The sequence below is a fragment of the Sturnira hondurensis genome, unplaced genomic scaffold (assembly GCF_014824575.4).
Source record: "Sturnira hondurensis isolate 20B ecotype Veracruz unplaced genomic scaffold, ASM1482457v3 Scaffold0021143, whole genome shotgun sequence".
In the NCBI taxonomy this organism is placed as follows: Eukaryota; Metazoa; Chordata; class Mammalia; order Chiroptera; family Phyllostomidae; genus Sturnira; species Sturnira hondurensis.
The window spans coordinates 5,583,937-5,601,204 of NW_028093774.1; the positions used below are offsets into that span (position 1 = coordinate 5,583,937).

The 17,268-nt window shown below is 46.6% G+C and overlaps 1 protein-coding gene across 5 annotated transcripts in view; it reads left to right on the forward strand.

Moving 5' to 3' along the window:
- The window catches only part of DICER1 (dicer 1, ribonuclease III), a 67,068-nt gene that overhangs the window by 34,311 nt on the left and 15,489 nt on the right, over positions 1–17,268 (forward strand). For all 5 annotated transcript variants that reach the window (XM_037031669.1, XM_037031671.1, XM_037031668.1 and 2 more), the window contains 13 exons: positions 3,069–3,201; positions 4,399–4,641; positions 5,228–5,382; positions 7,902–8,034; positions 8,828–8,903; positions 9,560–9,699; positions 10,468–10,647; positions 10,877–11,090; positions 11,285–11,438; positions 12,440–12,622; positions 12,868–12,973; positions 13,923–14,098; positions 14,900–15,677. In XM_037031669.1, coding sequence (XP_036887564.1) covers positions 3,069–3,201; positions 4,399–4,641; positions 5,228–5,382; positions 7,902–8,034; positions 8,828–8,903; positions 9,560–9,699; positions 10,468–10,647; positions 10,877–11,090; positions 11,285–11,438; positions 12,440–12,622; positions 12,868–12,973; positions 13,923–14,098; positions 14,900–15,677 — 2,671 coding nt within the window. The remainder of the gene's footprint in view (positions 1–3,068; positions 3,202–4,398; positions 4,642–5,227; positions 5,383–7,901; positions 8,035–8,827; positions 8,904–9,559; positions 9,700–10,467; positions 10,648–10,876; positions 11,091–11,284; positions 11,439–12,439; positions 12,623–12,867; positions 12,974–13,922; positions 14,099–14,899; positions 15,678–17,268) is intronic.

Consider the following 17,268-nt stretch of genomic DNA (forward strand, 5'->3'; position numbering starts at 1 on the left):
CTTCCTGGAAGTCTATTTCCTTTGCCAGACTGGGGAAACTTTCCTTCAGTATTTGTTCAAATAAGTTTTCAGTTTCTCGTTGCTGTTCTTCTCCTTATGGCACCCCTATAATTCGGATATTGGAGCATTTCAGGTTGTCCCAGAGAATCCTCAGCCTCTCTTCATTTTTTTGGATTCTTGTTTCTTCATTCTGATCCAGTTGGATGTTTATTTCTTCCTTTTGTTCCAAATCATTGCTTTGAATTCTGGTTTCCATCTGGTCACTGTTGGTTCCCTGAATGTTTTGCTTTATTTCGTTTTGGCTGTCTTTCATTTGTTTTTTCATTTTTTGACCAAGCTCAATCAGTTCTGTGAGCATTTTGATTACCAGGGCTTTAAATTCTCCATCAGTTTGGCTGGCAATCTCCTCATCGTTTAGTTCTGAGGTTTTGCTGTGTTCTTACATTTGGGCCATACTTCTTTGTCTTGGCGCAGCTGATAAATTGTAAGAGGCAGACGCTCAGGTATTCTCTCAGGTGGGGCCACCCTCCTTGCTGCTCTGCCTGTGGAAGGGGCCGGAGAGGGAAAGGTGCCGCTGGCCTGCTTCTCTGTAGCGCACTTTCCAGCAGACTCGCCCATTAGACTGGAAGTATCTCCACCACGGCAACCCCAGCCAGCTCCGAGTCTCAGTTTCCCCTTAAGTCAGTCTCTCCCGGGGAGCTCTGCCGAGCTCGGCAGTCAGCCCCACCCTCCAGCCACCTCGCCGAGGTTTTTCTGAGTTGGCCTGTGGTCCACCTTACCAGTCCAGATGTTCTCGTTGATTTTTTCTTTAATTCCTTGGTTGTCAGAGTTCCATGCACTTTGATTTTCTGGCGATTTTGGTGGTTTATTGATTTTAGATTGGTTGTTATCCTTTTGGTTGTGCGAAGAGGCAAAGGGTTTCTACTCACACCTCCATCTTGGCCAGAACTCCAAAATTATATCAGTTTCTTGGGCTTGCCTTGTTTTTGATGACCTTGACAGTCTTTGAGGAGCACTAGTCAGGTATTTTGCAGAAATAAGTTTTATGTTTTGGGGGGAAAGTAAGTTTTATGTTGTTAGTAGGTAATGTTTGTGGAATATTACAAAAATACTGCTCTCTGGATTTGAAATTAGGAAAAAAACAATGACTAAGTTGCTACAGATGGTTTCAGAAGCTCTGTGCACCAGGGGACAGTATGCTGCGCTGCACAGCCTGCTTGTGGCATGGGCTGCGTGGACTCGGGGTAAGAGTCAGGAGAGGCCAGTAGGACTTTGTCTTCTGGTTCTCTGGTGCTGTGGCCTCTTCGGGCAGCACGTCCTGCTCCCTGGGAGCTCCCTGCAGCAGTGGACGGGCGCCCCTTCCCCGGGAGCCCGCACTCTGTCTGGGGCACAGGGTTTGGCATCCCTTCAACTTATCTGAGAGAGAGGTAAGTGTTTTCTCTCTACATGTTACCAGCCCCCATATACAGCCCTTAATTACTGCTTACAAGAGATTTTGTTTATTACTGCGCATGTGGTCTCCCCTGTTCTCTACAGTGTTGGTGTGAGTTTCATGAAGGAGAAATCGTTCAGTGCTTCCATTTCTCAGCTGATTGAAGTCTGTCAGACTGATCATGTTGGCAAAGTGAAATACAGTATGTGCCTAATTTGGAGTAGCCTGAAATGAACTGTTTTAGGCTCAGTTGCGTTCATCCTGATGCTTACTTTCGTAAGCTAAAACTTGGAAGCACGTATTTCTAAGATAATTTCATATTTTAGATTTTGGGTCATGTTTTTTGTTTGCCTGTGGCACTGCTTTCTGCTCCACATGTCTTAAGCTTATTATTATAATTAAACAAAGCTTGGAACATATTAAGGAAGTTCCTGATTCTGAACATTTAAGTACTTGAATTGTAGACAGGCTTTCAGACTAACCTGGACATGCCGGGGTTGTGCCGGTTTGGAAGCAGAACAATATTTTAGATGGCCACTCAAGGTTTCTTCCAGCTCTTTGATATTAGTCTGTTTCATGTATTTATAAAAGAAAAAAAGAATGGTTTGACTTAAAAATGCAATTTTCTATTAGGAATGTATGCTATGTTGTATGACTTCAGAAGGACCATATGGAATCACTTATGTCAGGTGTGGAACCGTTTATCCTGTGTGCCGAGTTTCTGAACGTGGGTATTTCCAAAATAGCTGTAATGGCAACACTAACTGTTAACCTTCTGTACCGTGTAACGTGATCTCCTCCTGTAGCTCTTTTCCATTTCTTAGCTGGAAGGCCAGCTTCAGGTGACGAGCACTGTGGATTAATGCAGAGGAGCAGGCGGGAAGAGAGAGCTGCGGAATCTTGCTCTTTCATCAGAGGGTGGGATGGGGCTCTGGCCTTGTGCCCAAGTCCGGTGTCTGTTGTGCAGACCTGTGGTCAGTGCCCGGATGTGAAAGTGTTGGGACTGGAGATCCCTTTCATAGATGCAGCTTCCCTCTCCCTGGAGCCCTGCTCGCAGGGTACAGTGTGCTGCGTGAGACGAAAAGAACTAAGCAGCCCCCTTTTCACACACAGCTGGGACCCTCTCCGTGCTCACAGAGGGCGATGAGATTGCCTTTGCTGTGGAATCTCCCCCTTTGGCGTCAGTGTGGTACTTCCCCCATGAAGGCGAGGCTGCGGAGATCAGGGCAGGACTGCCACCGTGGGTCCTGCCTGCGCGCGGACTTGTGTGTGAGGCCTGAAGCCAAGAAGGGGGAGGGGTTCCTGTTTCTCTCTGCCTGGCTCTGTCCTCCCCAGGCCTCATTTCTATTGAGTCCTCACTGCCCAATTAGGAAGGCGGAGGCACTGTGACCATTTTATTGGTCGGTGTAAATCGCCCCTGTATTTGGTGTTCTAAGTGCTAGGTTCACAGTTTGCTCAGTGGAGGGTGGCAGTGATTTCTATTTAAGCTTCTTGGGAAAAAAATACGAGATCATTTTGTTAGGTATGTTGGCAAAAAATACATGCATTTCCATTTTAAGGGAGACCTTCCAAACCAGGTCTAAATTTTTTTTCCCCTCACCAGTGCTTAACTTCAAAATGTATGTAATTTTCTTAGATTGATAAAGGAAGCTGGCAAACAGGATCCAGAGCTGGCTTACATCAGCAGCAACTTTATAACTGGACATGGCATCGGAAAGAATCAGCCTCGTAACAAACAGATGGAAGCAGAATTCAGAAAACAGGAAGAGGTGAGTTAGAGGCAGCGTGCGGTGACAGTTTTCAGAACCCAGGCAGGCGCACTCTGCCCAGAGGAGCGCCCTTTCTTCGTGATTCCTCAGCGTTTCTTCTAATGCGGAGAGTAGCCGTCCCCTCCGAGGTAGCTCTGCAGTGATCCGTAAGTCCAGGATTGGAACCGCGGTCCAGTCAATCCATTTTGTGTCCTAATTGCTATCGACCGTGTCATTTCCCTCTGTCAACCCAGTGGCACTTGAGTGTGTCTCACAGACTGACAGCATGTGTGATCCTGACTCCTTTGACCCCAGGTGACTCTGAAGCAGCAGATGGACATTTCTGCTGAGTGGGTTTTGTTTTGCTTTCCATCAACATTTTGGCTTTATTTTTTTCATGCTATTTAAGATTTTAGTATCAAAAACAGCATTTTGAAGGTGTGAAAACTTAATATAGTATTCTGGCTCACAAAAAAGTTTTTATTTAAAGTTTGTTCTTTGACTTAAAAGTGGCAGAATAATTCATGGTGATGTCATACCCTGCATCATAGCTCTTTGATAACATCCCTAGTCCAGGGAGACCAGTAGCTGGAGTCCGACAGATCCGTCTAAAACCCAGTTTTACTGGAGTATTTATTCTGGATTGGCGGGTGATGTTACTTTAAATCTGGTAGGAAGAAGTTTTCATTTTATTTTCTAGTTGATTTTGATTTTTGCAATTGAAAATTCCCCGAGATTCCAGAAAAGTAAGTAATGCCTTGTTTATCATTTTAATTCCAACTGATTTAGGGATTTTAGTGAATTTTTACATCTTTGGAGGGATGTTGCCACAACCTCATAGACATAAGACATCATTGCAGAGTCAGAGTGTCAACAAGCCTCAGGAAGTGCCTTTACTCGTTCACTTTGTTGGCTAAATTCTTTTGTGCCATTGAAGAAGCCAAGCCCTTCAGCCCAAAGGCTTCCTGTGATTTATACATGGACACTTTTGTACAGTTCAAAGGCACTTCGATTTTTTAAGTCAGACTCAGTTGAAGACTGTGTGTTTGCCCATGTGTTCACACAGCCTGAGTTTTGTTTGATGTCGTCTTCTTTTGCCTGGCCTTAAGAGTTTAGTGTGCCCAGAGTATGTGTCAGAAATGACAGTTGTCACTTCCTTTTACAACAGTTTCTTTGGAGAATTTCTTAGAATTGCTCTCTTTGGTGGATTTTTTTCAGGTACTCAGAAAATTTCGGGCTCATGAGACCAACCTGCTTATTGCAACAAGTATCGTGGAAGAGGGCGTCGACATCCCGAAGTGCAACTTGGTGGTCCGCTTCGATCTGCCCACAGAGTACCGCTCCTACGTTCAGTCCAAGGGAAGAGCCAGGGCACCGATCTCCAATTATATAATGCTAGCAGACACGGACAAAATAAAAAGTTTTGAAGAAGATCTGAAAACATACAAAGCTATTGAAAAGGTATGATCCCCAAATTAACATGGTATCTCTGTTATTCTTTATGTACATAGAAATAGGTAAAAACAAGTCTCTACAGAGAATGGTCTCAAAAGGCGCGTGTACTATGTACATTAGAAGAAAGTGAACATACAGAGAGCCAGCAGTATTTTATAAAGTGTTTGAAATCTTCTAATAAAGTAGCAGAAATGGTCATGTGGATTACTGAGGAAGAATGCCTGGAAGGCACACTGGCAGTGTGGACAGTGCGGTGACAGTCGATGGATCGGGTTGTGGAGGGGTTCCAGAGGGATGCCACAGCTGCCGTACAGATGAAAGACGGGCGACTTCATGCACATGCGCACTCGCTCACATAGGCGGCGTGGTGCTTTAACTCACCCTGTAGGACGAGTGCGTCGTGCCGTTGGTGCTAGGAGGGTTGCCCCAAGAGAAATTTTCTGCAGCAGGTGACTTGGACGTACTGAAGTGAGTTTAGCAGCGAGAGGGTTCGTGTCAAAGAAACTTCTCCCCTAGGTACAGAGGGAGATAACCCACATATGGCAAAGGAGGCGTTTGTTCTCATCACAGATTCTGTTTATAAAATGTCCAGATCTTGAGAAACAAGTGTTCCAAGTCAGTTGACACCAGTGAGACTGATGTGGAGCCTGTTGTGGACGACGATGACGTGTTCCCGCCGTATGTGCTGAGGCCCGACGATGGAGGTCCGCGAGTCACGATCAACACAGCCATCGGGCACATCAACAGGTATGGTGCACACTCACTTGCTTATGAGTATTGCGAGACTTAAGTCAAACCTGTAAGTATTGTGTTATTTACCTTTTGTAAACAGCAGTCTTTCCATTTGTGGCTTGTAATATTTTGATAAGAGAAAGAAAAGTTGTTTTTTTCCCCATTCATTCTTTTTGGTCAACAGGCACAAAGGGTATTGTGCAATAAAATGTTTAGTTCTCATTGACAAGGTTGACGTAATGAAGGCATGCTTATTTTAGGAGATTTAATTTTACAATGCTCACTAATATTTTTCTGAATTCTGATTGTATTGTTTCTTGCCACAGGTGTTGGGAGATATTGCATTTTTCATCAGCAATGATTTAAGATTATGATGAATTAACTTGTGTTTTTGAGTATGTTCTAGTTTACTTTGTCCAGCGATGACATTTTTAAGAACTAAGAAAAGCAGATACACACCTATGTTATGTATCAGGATAAATTTCATGTAGAGGCAAAATGCAGCAGCAGCAAGCATGAGTTCTTCTTTTTAGCTTTTATTTGGAAATAACTGCATGCTTTAAAAAGTGGCAAGAATGCCACAAAGAACTGCTGTATACCTTTCACCCAGGGATGTCTGTTCCAGTTTCACGAGCATGTTCTTTGTAGTGAAAGAATCCCCTCCAGGATCAGGGGTTATGTCTGTTCTTCTCATCATCCCTGGTCTCCTTCGGCCTGAAACTATTCTCCAGTCTTTTCTTGACTGTGGTGACCTTGAAGCTTTCAAAGATGCACAGGCCAGCCCCTCCGTGGCCTGTCTCCCAGTTTGGGTTCATCTGATATTTTGGTGATCAGACCCAGGTTATGCATGTTGGTCAGTGCGTCTTCTCATTTGGTTTCCTCGGGACACTCGGCCTCCATTGGCACTCTTCCTGGCCGCGGGGACTCGGGTAACTTACGGGGGGTCCGCCGGCCTTTGCTGCTGTGAAATTGCCTTTCCCTCTCAAAGTAGTGACTTGCTTCATGGAGAGACTATCTAAAATTTATGCCTCTTCCCCATTTCACCCATTACCTTAAGTATCTGTTGGTATTTCTTGCCTGAATATTACTGTGATTTCTGTAGAATGGAAATTTTCTCATTCCATTTTTTTCTTTCTGCATTTATTAGTGGCTTCCTGTCCTAAGGGAGAGCTTTCTCTTACCATCCAGTGTGAATGAATGGACTGCTGGCTTTATTCAGTGGGTTATAATCTACTAAGCTAATTCATTATTTGTTGATGTTAAAATTTTGGCCAGTGGGAGCCCCTTCAAGCCTGCTTCCATGTCTTCTTACCGTGTTACCATTATTCTCTGAACACTTCCTTATTTTATGGCATATGAACATGTTCTAGACTGAATGCCTGTTTTCCCTGCCCAAGACTACATATTGGCTATTTCTCCAAAAAGGCCTGGTGCTTTTTATTGCAGAATGAGCGGTGCTTAAAAACAAAGGTCTGAATGCTAGGTGTGTTCGTTGCCACTGGAGAACTGCCGCCACCAGGCTCTCTAGTGGACAGAGCCAGAAAATATATTTATGCCTGTGCACATGTATATATTCACATATGCACTTACATCCATGTTTCTGTATCTGTTTATCTGTTGCCATCCGTGTTTAGTGTGACACCAGAGAGTTCATTCTAGTTTTCCTGTTTCCCATCTTTGTTCCTGGCTTCCTCAGCAGTAAGAAATAGGATTCCCATTGTCTTCCAGAGGATTTTGTGTTCAGTCTCCCTGTATGTAGCCAGTCTCCTGCACTGCAGGGCTGGCGTCATGTTTGGGGGCCCTGGCTGCACGGGCCCTGCCCCCATCTGGGGTGCCTTCCTGTCCCCGTGGCCTCCCCGCTCTGCCTCAGCTCCCTGTAAACTGGCTGCTTACCCTGCAGCCACATCCTCCTGTGCTCCGACTGGTGGCCTTGTTCTCAGGCCCTCCTCTGTCACGGTGGGCTGTCCTTCTGCCCTCTGCTGACACCTTCCTTGCACAGGCCCTGGTAGTGGCTGTCAGGTGTGAGAGTGTGTTGCTTTAACGGATTCAGAGCAGTATTTTCTGCACCGTCCATCATGGTAGTCCTTCAACATATGTGGCTATTTAAATTCAAATTTCAGTTTTAGTTAAAATTAAATAACGTAGCAAGTTTCATTCCCTGGCTGTCCTTGCCACATTTCAGGGCCTCGGTGGTGACCCTGTTGGACAGTGCACGTACGAACATCACTGCAGAGAGTTTTCTCAGGCAGCCCCATCCCACCTCGCAGAGAGTCCCCAGTGGTTCAGCTGCAGTTCCACATGTAAACCCCATGCCAGTAGAGGGGGCGGGGGGGGGGGCATAAGAAATCAAACTTAAGGATGTGCATGTCAGCGGAAATTTTTTCATCTGTTTCTCAGCTTGAGTTGAGTTGAGTTGAGTTGAGTTGTTTCTCAACTAGATCCACGCTGCTTCTTCTCCAGGTACTGTGCGAGACTACCAAGTGACCCGTTTACTCACCTAGCTCCCAACTAGATCCACGCTGCTTCTTCTCCAGGTACTGTGCGAGACTACCAAGTGACCCGTTTACTCACCTAGCTCCTAAATGTAGGACCCGAGAGTTGCCTGATGGAACCTTCTACTCAACGCTTTATCTGCCAATCAACTCACCTCTCCGAGCCTCCATTGTTGTAAGTTTAGAAGAAAAAGTGATTATTGTGCTTTTAACATATGCTGTTAATGGACTTCTTTTTTTGCTTCTCTATGTCTATACAGTTTATAGGTAAATATGGCTTTATATCGCCTTTGAAAAGTAGATACATAAATCTCTTTTGTAGTCAACTACATGTTCAGTTTTTTAATAGACTGTATAACATACAGACTCTGAGAATTGGAATGTATGACCTCTGAAATTTCCTGTAAGATCTGATTAATGTAAACATTTCCGATAGAACCATTCATTCAGCTGTGGCTTAGATACAGACAGTGACACAGAGTTCGTGGAATACAGTTGGGCTGCTGGTTACATTGTTGCTGACGATCAGCCTTTGAGTAACTGCTGCCTTTGGCCCCAAGCCAATTTCCAGATGCTCTTCTGAGGTGACTCATCTCTGGTGCAGGTTGTTCAGTGCAGTTAATGCGTGTGCTGTAGTCACATCCTGACGTGCCTTTATTTTGAGGGTTGTAAATTTGTAGGTTAGTGCAAAAAATGTATTAAAGTCTTATTAAAACTTAAGTGCACCAAAAGTGTCAAACCTTAATTAATATTGGTTCAGCTTTTCCTGGGCAAGATTTTTAAAGATGGCTATTTTAGATATGGAGATTAGGACATCTTAAACTTAACATTTTTCAAAATAAAGAACTTTACTCTGGTAAATTTAAACTTTAAAGGTATTGGGGCAGAGGTTTCATGGCTATTTTTGGTGTTAATGTAGCTACATTATATACATATATAGCAAAATGTATATGTGTATTTACTTTCAGGGTCCACCAATGAGTTGTATACGATTGGCTGAAAGAGTTGTAGCTCTTATTTGCTGTGAAAAACTGCACAAAATCGGTAAGTGTTTGAAAAGCACATGCAAATAAAAGTGGAGTTAGAAACACTGTGAAGCAAAAGCGCATCAAGGACTTTGTAGGCCCCGTTGGCCCGCGGACCAGTGTGGCGCGGTGGACTTGACTCGTCGCCTGGCACAGCCGTGTTGACCGAGGGCGTGCCCGGGGTGTAACGGGAGGTCCAGTACGGGTGTAGCCGCGCTTCTCCGAGGCTAAACTACAGGCAGCTGTCATTTTTGTTTCCTTACTGGCTTCTTATAAGACAGTAAACCTAAAGGTTTTATTATACTATTGAATCACAAATGTTTGTATTTTTCTGTAGCTCTCAAATAACTCTATATTAGTGAACAAATTAATTCACTTTTTTTAAAAATGGAAAAACACATTTTCCATGGCTTTTGTTGAATGATGATAATGTGCCATTTTCCTGTTTACATGTTTTTTAATTTGGAACAGTTTTAGTCCTGCTCACATTGGATATGTGTATGTCAACATAGACTTTGCCTGAAGCATCACATTCGACTGCGTTTCACTAAGAGCAAAGAGGCTTCGTCATTGCTCTTCCAGTTGCTTCCTAACGCAGTGCCGTCCTGTGTTGTTCCCGATTAAGTAGGGGGCAACATTTGTGTTGTTCATGTTAATTCTCTTTAACTTTCGTAGGTGAACTGGATGACCATTTGATGCCTGTTGGGAAAGAAACTGTTAAATATGAAGAAGAGCTTGATTTACACGATGAAGAAGAGACCAGTGTCCCAGGCAGACCAGGTTCCACCAAACGAAGACAGTGCTACCCGAAAGCAGTTAGTATTGGTTAGAACTGAGTACAAATCTAGCCCTTTCTGACTTTAAATTCCCTGCACATCAAATTGCACATTCCCTCTGCTCGGCTCCCCAACCCCCCGTGATTGGGCCTACTCTGGGCGCCCCGCTCAGCGCCCCTGCTCTCAGCCCCTGCTCTCGCCCGTGCGCTGGTGCTCTTTCCCACTCGCTCCCTGCGTCTGCTCTCTTCTCCAAGGCATTCTTGGACTCACCCATCTGGTTCTGTCCAGGATAACTTTATTTCATTCAGGAAAAATTCTCTGTTGCATCCACTGTAGCAATAAGATTATTGCTTTACCTGTGTCTGGGGCTAAGACAAGAGAGGATTTGTGTGATAAAACAGACACGGGAAGAGATGCCCACTCATGAGGGGCGCGCCTGCGGGTGTGAGTGCAAACGTGTGTAAGGAGTTGGGGCGTGGCCTTCTGGGCGTCAGAGCCAGTTGTCCCAGCGCGTGTGTCCAGGCTGGTCTGTGGCAGGGTCCGTGTACCGGAGTGACCCGAGTCGGACCCCTCCTCAGAGACGCGGGGGCGGGGATGCGCCCCGAGGTTGGTGGCCCTGGACCACCCGCGTCCCCCACCGGAGAGATGCTCAGTCCCCAGTGGGTTAAGTCATCGGGGGTCTCATGCCTCGGTTTTCCTGAGCTTGTCCTCATCATCCTTTACTAAAGCCAGAAACCAATGTGTTTGCTTGCCAACATCCGGGACAGGGGCCACGGTGCTGGAGCTTGGTGCTTATTTCCCACGCAGATTCCGGAGTGTCTGAGGGACAGCTACCCCCGGCCCGAGCAGCCCTGTTACCTGTACGTCATAGGGATGGTCCTCACGACGCCTCTGCCCGATGAGCTCAACTTCAGGCGGCGGAAGCTCTACCCCCCCGAGGACACCACGAGGTGCTTCGGCATCCTGACAGCCAAGCCCATACCGCAGGTGGGACTTCGCGACGCGGTCCGGGTCAGAGGTGCCCCGTGTCTGTAACCGAGGGAGAACTAAGGATGACCACCTTCGTTACCTCAGTGTGTGTGATGTGTAAAACTGAGGTGTGTCTTCGAGTCCCTGATGGAGAGAGAGCACCTGCTGTTCCTCTTCCGAAGTGAAATATTTACAAGGGAGAAAGCACCCGTTGACCTTCGGGGTGCTTTCTTCTCTTTTTGCTCAGATTCCGCACTTTCCCGTGTACACCCGCTCCGGGGAGGTTACCATATCCATCGAGCTGAAGAAGTCTGGCTTCACATTGTCTCTTCAAATGCTTGAGCTGATCACAAGACTCCACCAGTATATATTCTCACATATTCTTCGCCTCGAAAAGCCTGCACTAGAATTTAAACCCACAGACGCCGACTCAGCGTACTGTGTCCTACCTCTGAACGTCGGTAAGCAGGCCGGGCTCGGCGCGCTCGCCTCGGCTCCCTGCACGCCGGAGTCTTGCTCGGCAGCCCGCTCCCGCGTACTGCAGTCTCCCACCGTGACAGCGCTAAATTAGACTCGTGTGTGAACGTGTAGCCGGGGTAGGAATCTTCTCTGTACCACTACCCGTTAACAAGCTGGGGTCTGTGTCTTCCCGCAGTGAACGACTCCAGCACTTTGGACATTGACTTCAAGTTCATGGAAGATATTGAGAAATCCGAAGCTCGCATAGGCATTCCCAGTACAAAATATTCAAAAGAATCACCCTTTGTTTTTAAATTGGAAGATTACCAGGATGCAGTTATCATTCCAAGGCAAGTAGTTAAGTGGAAATCAAAGTGCTGGTGATACTTTGTTTCAAAAGATTAACTTGTTCAGGAGAGAATGTAAGTGGGCTGGGAGTTCGGTGTTGATGTTTCTTCTAGAAGATTTAAGTATCTCTTCATGGTGGACTTGTTTTCTACAATTATGTCCTTAAAAAAACAACCTAAACGATGTAGTTGAAGAGATTTTACTTTGTGAAGGTCAGGTAATCTGAGTGGTGACAGGCTTTCTTCATAAAATTGCCATCCTTTTAATGCCCCAAGTCTTCCAGAATTTGATCATAGATAATATTTCTCTGGAAATTTTAGCATTATAATTATATTTCTTATAACTATATTCCTTATATTATATTCCTTATCAGGAATAAGGCTATTAAGTGCAAAGGACATTGTAAATCAAAATGTTTTTTTCTTATTTTGTAAAAATTTAGGGAATGGAGACTTGGCAGTAAGAATAATATAGGCACTTTTCAGAGAATTAGTACTGGCTACAGTACACTTTTCTCTGGTTCTTTTTCTTGGTGCACCTCAATGCCATATTTTAAACATCAGCTGCCGTCAAACTGTCAGCGTCATAAATGGTGCAGTGACATGTTCCTTGTGGCTGGTGTCTGCTGTGGGCAGCATTAGTGACACACCATGTGTTCACACAGTCAGGATGTTGGGAGTTTTGTGTCCTGTTCTCGTCAATGGAGTAGATACTGCAGGTGCCACTCAGCGTCCCCGCGCTGTGTGAGTGCAGACAGGCGGGACGGGAGTAGGAGGAATCAGGGCAGAATGGTCAGTTAGGTTTCACTTGGTAAAAATGTAGTTCTTTTTTTCAAATCTGCTTGAAATATAGAATTTGGAACTGAAGTTTTCATTAACATTATTTACTTTTAACCTTTTGAACTCTTCCATTAAAATTATAATTGCTATTCCATGTTAAAATTAGTTGTGTTTTGAGAACAGTTGATTTAAATGGAAAGACACTGACTGTTTCTCCTTTTTAGGTATCGAAATTTTGATCAGCCTCATCGATTTTATGTAGCTGATGTATACACTGATCTTACTCCACTGAGTAAATTTCCTTCCCCCGAGTATGAAACTTTTGCAGAGTATTACAAAACAAAATACAACCTTGACCTGACCAATCTCAACCAGCCCTTGCTGGATGTGGACCACACCTCTTCAAGGTAAGGAGCTTCCCTTCTGGCATTTTTCCAGAGGTCAGTAGGCACATGGAGGGGTTCGCTATCTCTACTGCCCACCTGTAGACTCCGATTCAGAGTTTTTGCTCACCCAATCACCCAGGGTATGGTCCGGGTCTGTGGTTTAGCTGGGCTCCGCAGGGGTTTGCAGGCACGCCAAAGTTGGAGAATTGCTGTGCAAACGTACTCGTTCCTCTCTGCTGGATAAAATTAGTTTGGAATCTTTACAGACTTAACCTTCTGACACCTCGCCACTTGAATCAGAAAGGGAAAGCCCTCCCTCTGAGCAGTGCTGAGAAGAGGAAAGCCAAGTGGGAAAGTCTGCAGAATAAACAGGTGATGAGCCGATGGTCATTACCGTAACATATTTTAAAGATAAGTTTGAATTTTATAATACCAAGTGAACTAAGAGACTGGCAAATATTTTGGAAATTGCTCAACTCTTGGGTTTTGTTTTGGTTTAATTGATATTACATGTTGACTTATCTTGTCTTTTTGACAAGTAGGAGTGGATCAGCTTTTATAATCAGTCCATTGATACAATTATATCATGGAATCACCCTGATAAATCCTAGCATAAATCTCATTTGGCCTTCAAGGATTATTTTTAAGAAATATTTTTTTTTATTTTTTAAGGCTTTATTTATTTATTTTTAGAGAGAGGAACAGAGGGAGAAAGAGAGAAACAATGTGGTTGTCTCTCTCACGCCTCTACTGGATACCTGGCCCACAACTCAGGAGTGCCCCACCTGGGAGTCAAACCGACCACCCTTTGATTTGCAGGCTGGCACTCAGTCCACTGAACCATACCAGCCAGGGCTAAAATTTAGTTTTTAGTTGACATTGGTTTCAGGTGTACAGCATAGTGGCTAGACATTTATCTAATTTACAGAGGAATCCCCTTGGCAAGTCCAGGATCTCCTTGACACCATACACAATTATCACAATATTATCGACTGTATTCCCTATGCTTTACTTTACATCCCCATGACTATTTTGTAACCACCAGTTTGTACTTCTTCATCCCTTCACCTTTTTCACTCAGTCCTCTACCCCCTTCCTACCTGGCAGCCATCAGTGTAGCTTTTATATTTGGTCCACTGACACAGTTATATCGTGAAATCATCCTTATAGTCCTAGGATGGCATGTGGCCCTCAAGAGTTATTTTTTTAATGTTTCTAAAAATACAGTTTTGCTAGTACTTACGATTTTCATCTTTAATTTGTTTTTCATTCTTTTGTGTTCAGTTTAAGTTTATCTATTCCCATTTTTTCTCATGCAAAGATCCTGGTTCCGGAACTCTGTGCTATACACCCCATTCCAGCATCACTGTGGAGAAAAGCGGTCTGCCTCCCCAGCATACTCTATCGCCTTCACTGCCTTCTCACCGCAGAGGAGCTGCGGGCCCAGACGGCCGGCGATGCTGGCGTGGGCGTCCGGTCACTTCCTGTGGATTTTCGGTAGGCCCGCAGTGTCGGCCAGAGAGAGTGAAAGAATGGAAGGAAGTTAAAATTTTAATTTTAAATGAATTGGTGCTTAAAAGACTCTTAAAAATGGATATCTAGCACATAAGGTAAATGCATCCTTTGATTCCTAAATGAGAATCTGCGTAGTCCTGTGTCTCGTAAACTCACAGAGGGAGGTGAGGTACTCAGACCGAAACTGGTCACTCCTCCCTCGGCGGTGGCAGCTGGAGAGGAAGTGCAAACAGGCCTTTGTCACTGTGATGACGCTCAGACAGCTTCCTCTTACAAAATCCACTGTGTATTGAAAAGTGATCACCCCCAAACTCGCTTCGTCCTCAGTATTCTCTTTCCACTAGTAAAATCTCTGCCTTCTAAGGAATGTGTTAGCTTGACCACTCCAGTTAGTTTGGTTATCCAATTGGCAAGACCAAGAGGGTTCTAGAGATTGAGAAACTTTATAATGGTAGGAATTGTTATTAGCTTTTCTTTCAAGTAGGAAGCTCGGGCACAGAGAGGTTGTGTGAGTTGCCCAGAGTCACCCAGCCAGTTAAGCACAGGGCCTGGGACCCCAGGCCCCTCGGGCGGCTGCTGGCTGCGCAGCCCCAGCCCCACGCCGCCGGGGGCCTCCTGGTGCAGCCTTGCAGTGGCGCTGGTCTCCGCTCTGGAAACTGGCTTCTCTTCCCCAGTAGGGGCGTATTTATACGGGTCTTTACGTGTTGTTCGTTCTAATCACCCTTGCTCTCAGCCTAGCCCCTCGGAAGGATCTGACGAAAACTTACAAAAATGTCTTCGCAGATACCCTAACTTGGACTTCGGGTGGAAGAGATCTATCGACAGCAAATCTTTCGTCTCGATGGCTAGCTCCTCTCCAGCTGAAAACGACAGTTACTGCAGGCACAGCACAATGGTCCCTGAAAATGCTGCGCATCAAGGTGCTAACAGAGCCCCCTCTCTGGAAGACCCCGACCAAATGTCTGTGAGCGGCGGCGCGCTCTTCGGCGAGCCACCCGGTAGGCCCCCGGGGGACGTCCCCGCAGACCCGACGGCAGTCAACGGTCTTTCCCACAGCGGAAGTCTTGCCAATGGCAGTTGTGACTTAGCTAACAGCGACTTTTGCCAAGGAAATCAGCTGAAATGCTACAAGCGGGAAATACCTGCACAACCAACTACCTCATACCCCACTCACAATTTACACACTTACGAGAACCAGCCCAAGCCCAGCGATGAATGTACTCTACTGAGTAACAAATACCTTGATGGCAACGCCAACTCATCTACCTCAGGCGGCAGTCCCGCGGCGGCCGCGGTGCCTGGGACCCCAGACGCTGTCGCGGCCCTCGGAGGCGGGGCAGGCTCTGAGCGGAGTCCTTGCGGGTACTCCTCGAGGACTCTCGGCCCAAACCCCGGACTCATTCTTCAGGCTCTGACCCTTTCCAATGCCAGTGATGGGTTCAACCTGGAGCGGCTGGAGATGCTCGGCGACTCCTTTCTGAAGCACGCCATCACCACGTACCTGTTTTGCACTTACCCCGACGCGCACGAGGGCCGCCTTTCCTATATGAGAAGCAAAAAGGTAAGCGGCGTTCTCCTGTTCTGAGCAGGTAGAGGAATTTTCCAGGGCGCCTAAGTTGCTTTAAAGGGTTGGATGGTTTCTGAGGATGGGGAAAGGGTCAACCTCAGGGTTTGCCGTGCCCGCCCTGTGCAGCTCCAGCCTGCGGCAGAGCCACCCGGGAATTGGCACGGGTCTGTGCTTCACTGGTGACGCCTCCGGTGTGGGGGCCAGCTGATGTGTGTGTGCCTCGATTATTTCTAACCCTCGAACACTTTGGGAGGATGCTGCTTTGGCGTACCAGGCGTACGAGCATGGACAAGACCTAGGGCTTTCATGGAGTGGCTCATCTTCAAGGCTCTAGGGAGCGCGGGGNGGTTTGCCGTGCCCGCCCTGTGCAGCTCCAGCCTGCGGCAGAGCCACCCGGGAATTGGCACGGGTCTGTGCTTCACCGGTGACGCCTCCGGTGTGGGGGCCAGCTGATGTGTGCGTGCCTCGATTATTTCTAACCCTCGAACACTTTGGGAGGATGCTGCCTTGGCGTACCAGGCGTACGAGCATGGACAAGACCTAGGGCTTTCATGGAGTGGCTCATCTTCAAGGCTCTAGGGAGCGCGGGGGGGGGGGGGGGGGGGGTGGGNGCAGGGCCTTGCCCCAGCCCTGTGAGTGCAGCCTGAGGAGAGTGAGCCCAGGGTTCTGAGTGAGCAGCACTCGAGAACCCAAAGGAAGGGCAGCTGCTTACATCTAAGTGGAATCGGAGTTTAAGGAAGAAGAGTAATGAGGGTAAAATATTTAATGATGGTGAAAGAGATGTCACAAGGCAACGTGCACCTGCTTAACAGGTCACTTAGAAAGCCGCCAGCTCCCTGAGCACTCGGGGCGGGCGGGGACAGAAGAGGCGAGTTCACAGTGCGTGCGTGAAAGGGACAAGTGGCAGAGTGTGTTGGCTCTCGGTGAACCAGATGTGGCAGCAGCCGAAGTGTGGACATTTATGAAAAAAGACTTGAAGAAGAAGGTGGGCTAAAGCCGTACTGTGGAAGATCTTCCATGCCGGGCAAGGGGGGTTGCACTTTGAAACTTGTGGCACCGTTGAGTGTCAAAGGCACTTTTTGCATAAGGGACTAAAGTGGTGGCTTTAAGTGATCAATCTAGTAGCAGAATCAGTGTGAGTTGAAAAGCAAGACCAACCCAAGCTGGGCAGCCAGATAGGCTTTGAAGAAGTCCAGGCTCAAGCAGACACTGCGATAGATCCGAGCTCTGGCAGTAAGGGAGGGGCTTGCAGGGGTCATGGTTGTAGCCAGCACTTAGGAAGTGCTTGCTCCGGCCAGACACTGCTCTCTTTCCTGTTGCATTTGTTAGATGAGGGTGCTGGGTCGGCAGAGGTCACCTTGCCCAGGGTCCCACTGCAAAGAGGCACAGAGCCCAGGCTGGCTTTCGAGACCTTGCTCTTCACCGTGGCACCATGATGTCCCCCTGTAATACCAGGCACTGCCCTGGGCATTTCCTAGGTCTTCTCCCTTAATCTTCCCAACAAGCCCCTGAGACTTAGATGACATGTCCCCATTTTACAGGTAAGAGACTGCCTAGAGAGTGTAAGTAGTTCACACGAGGTCAT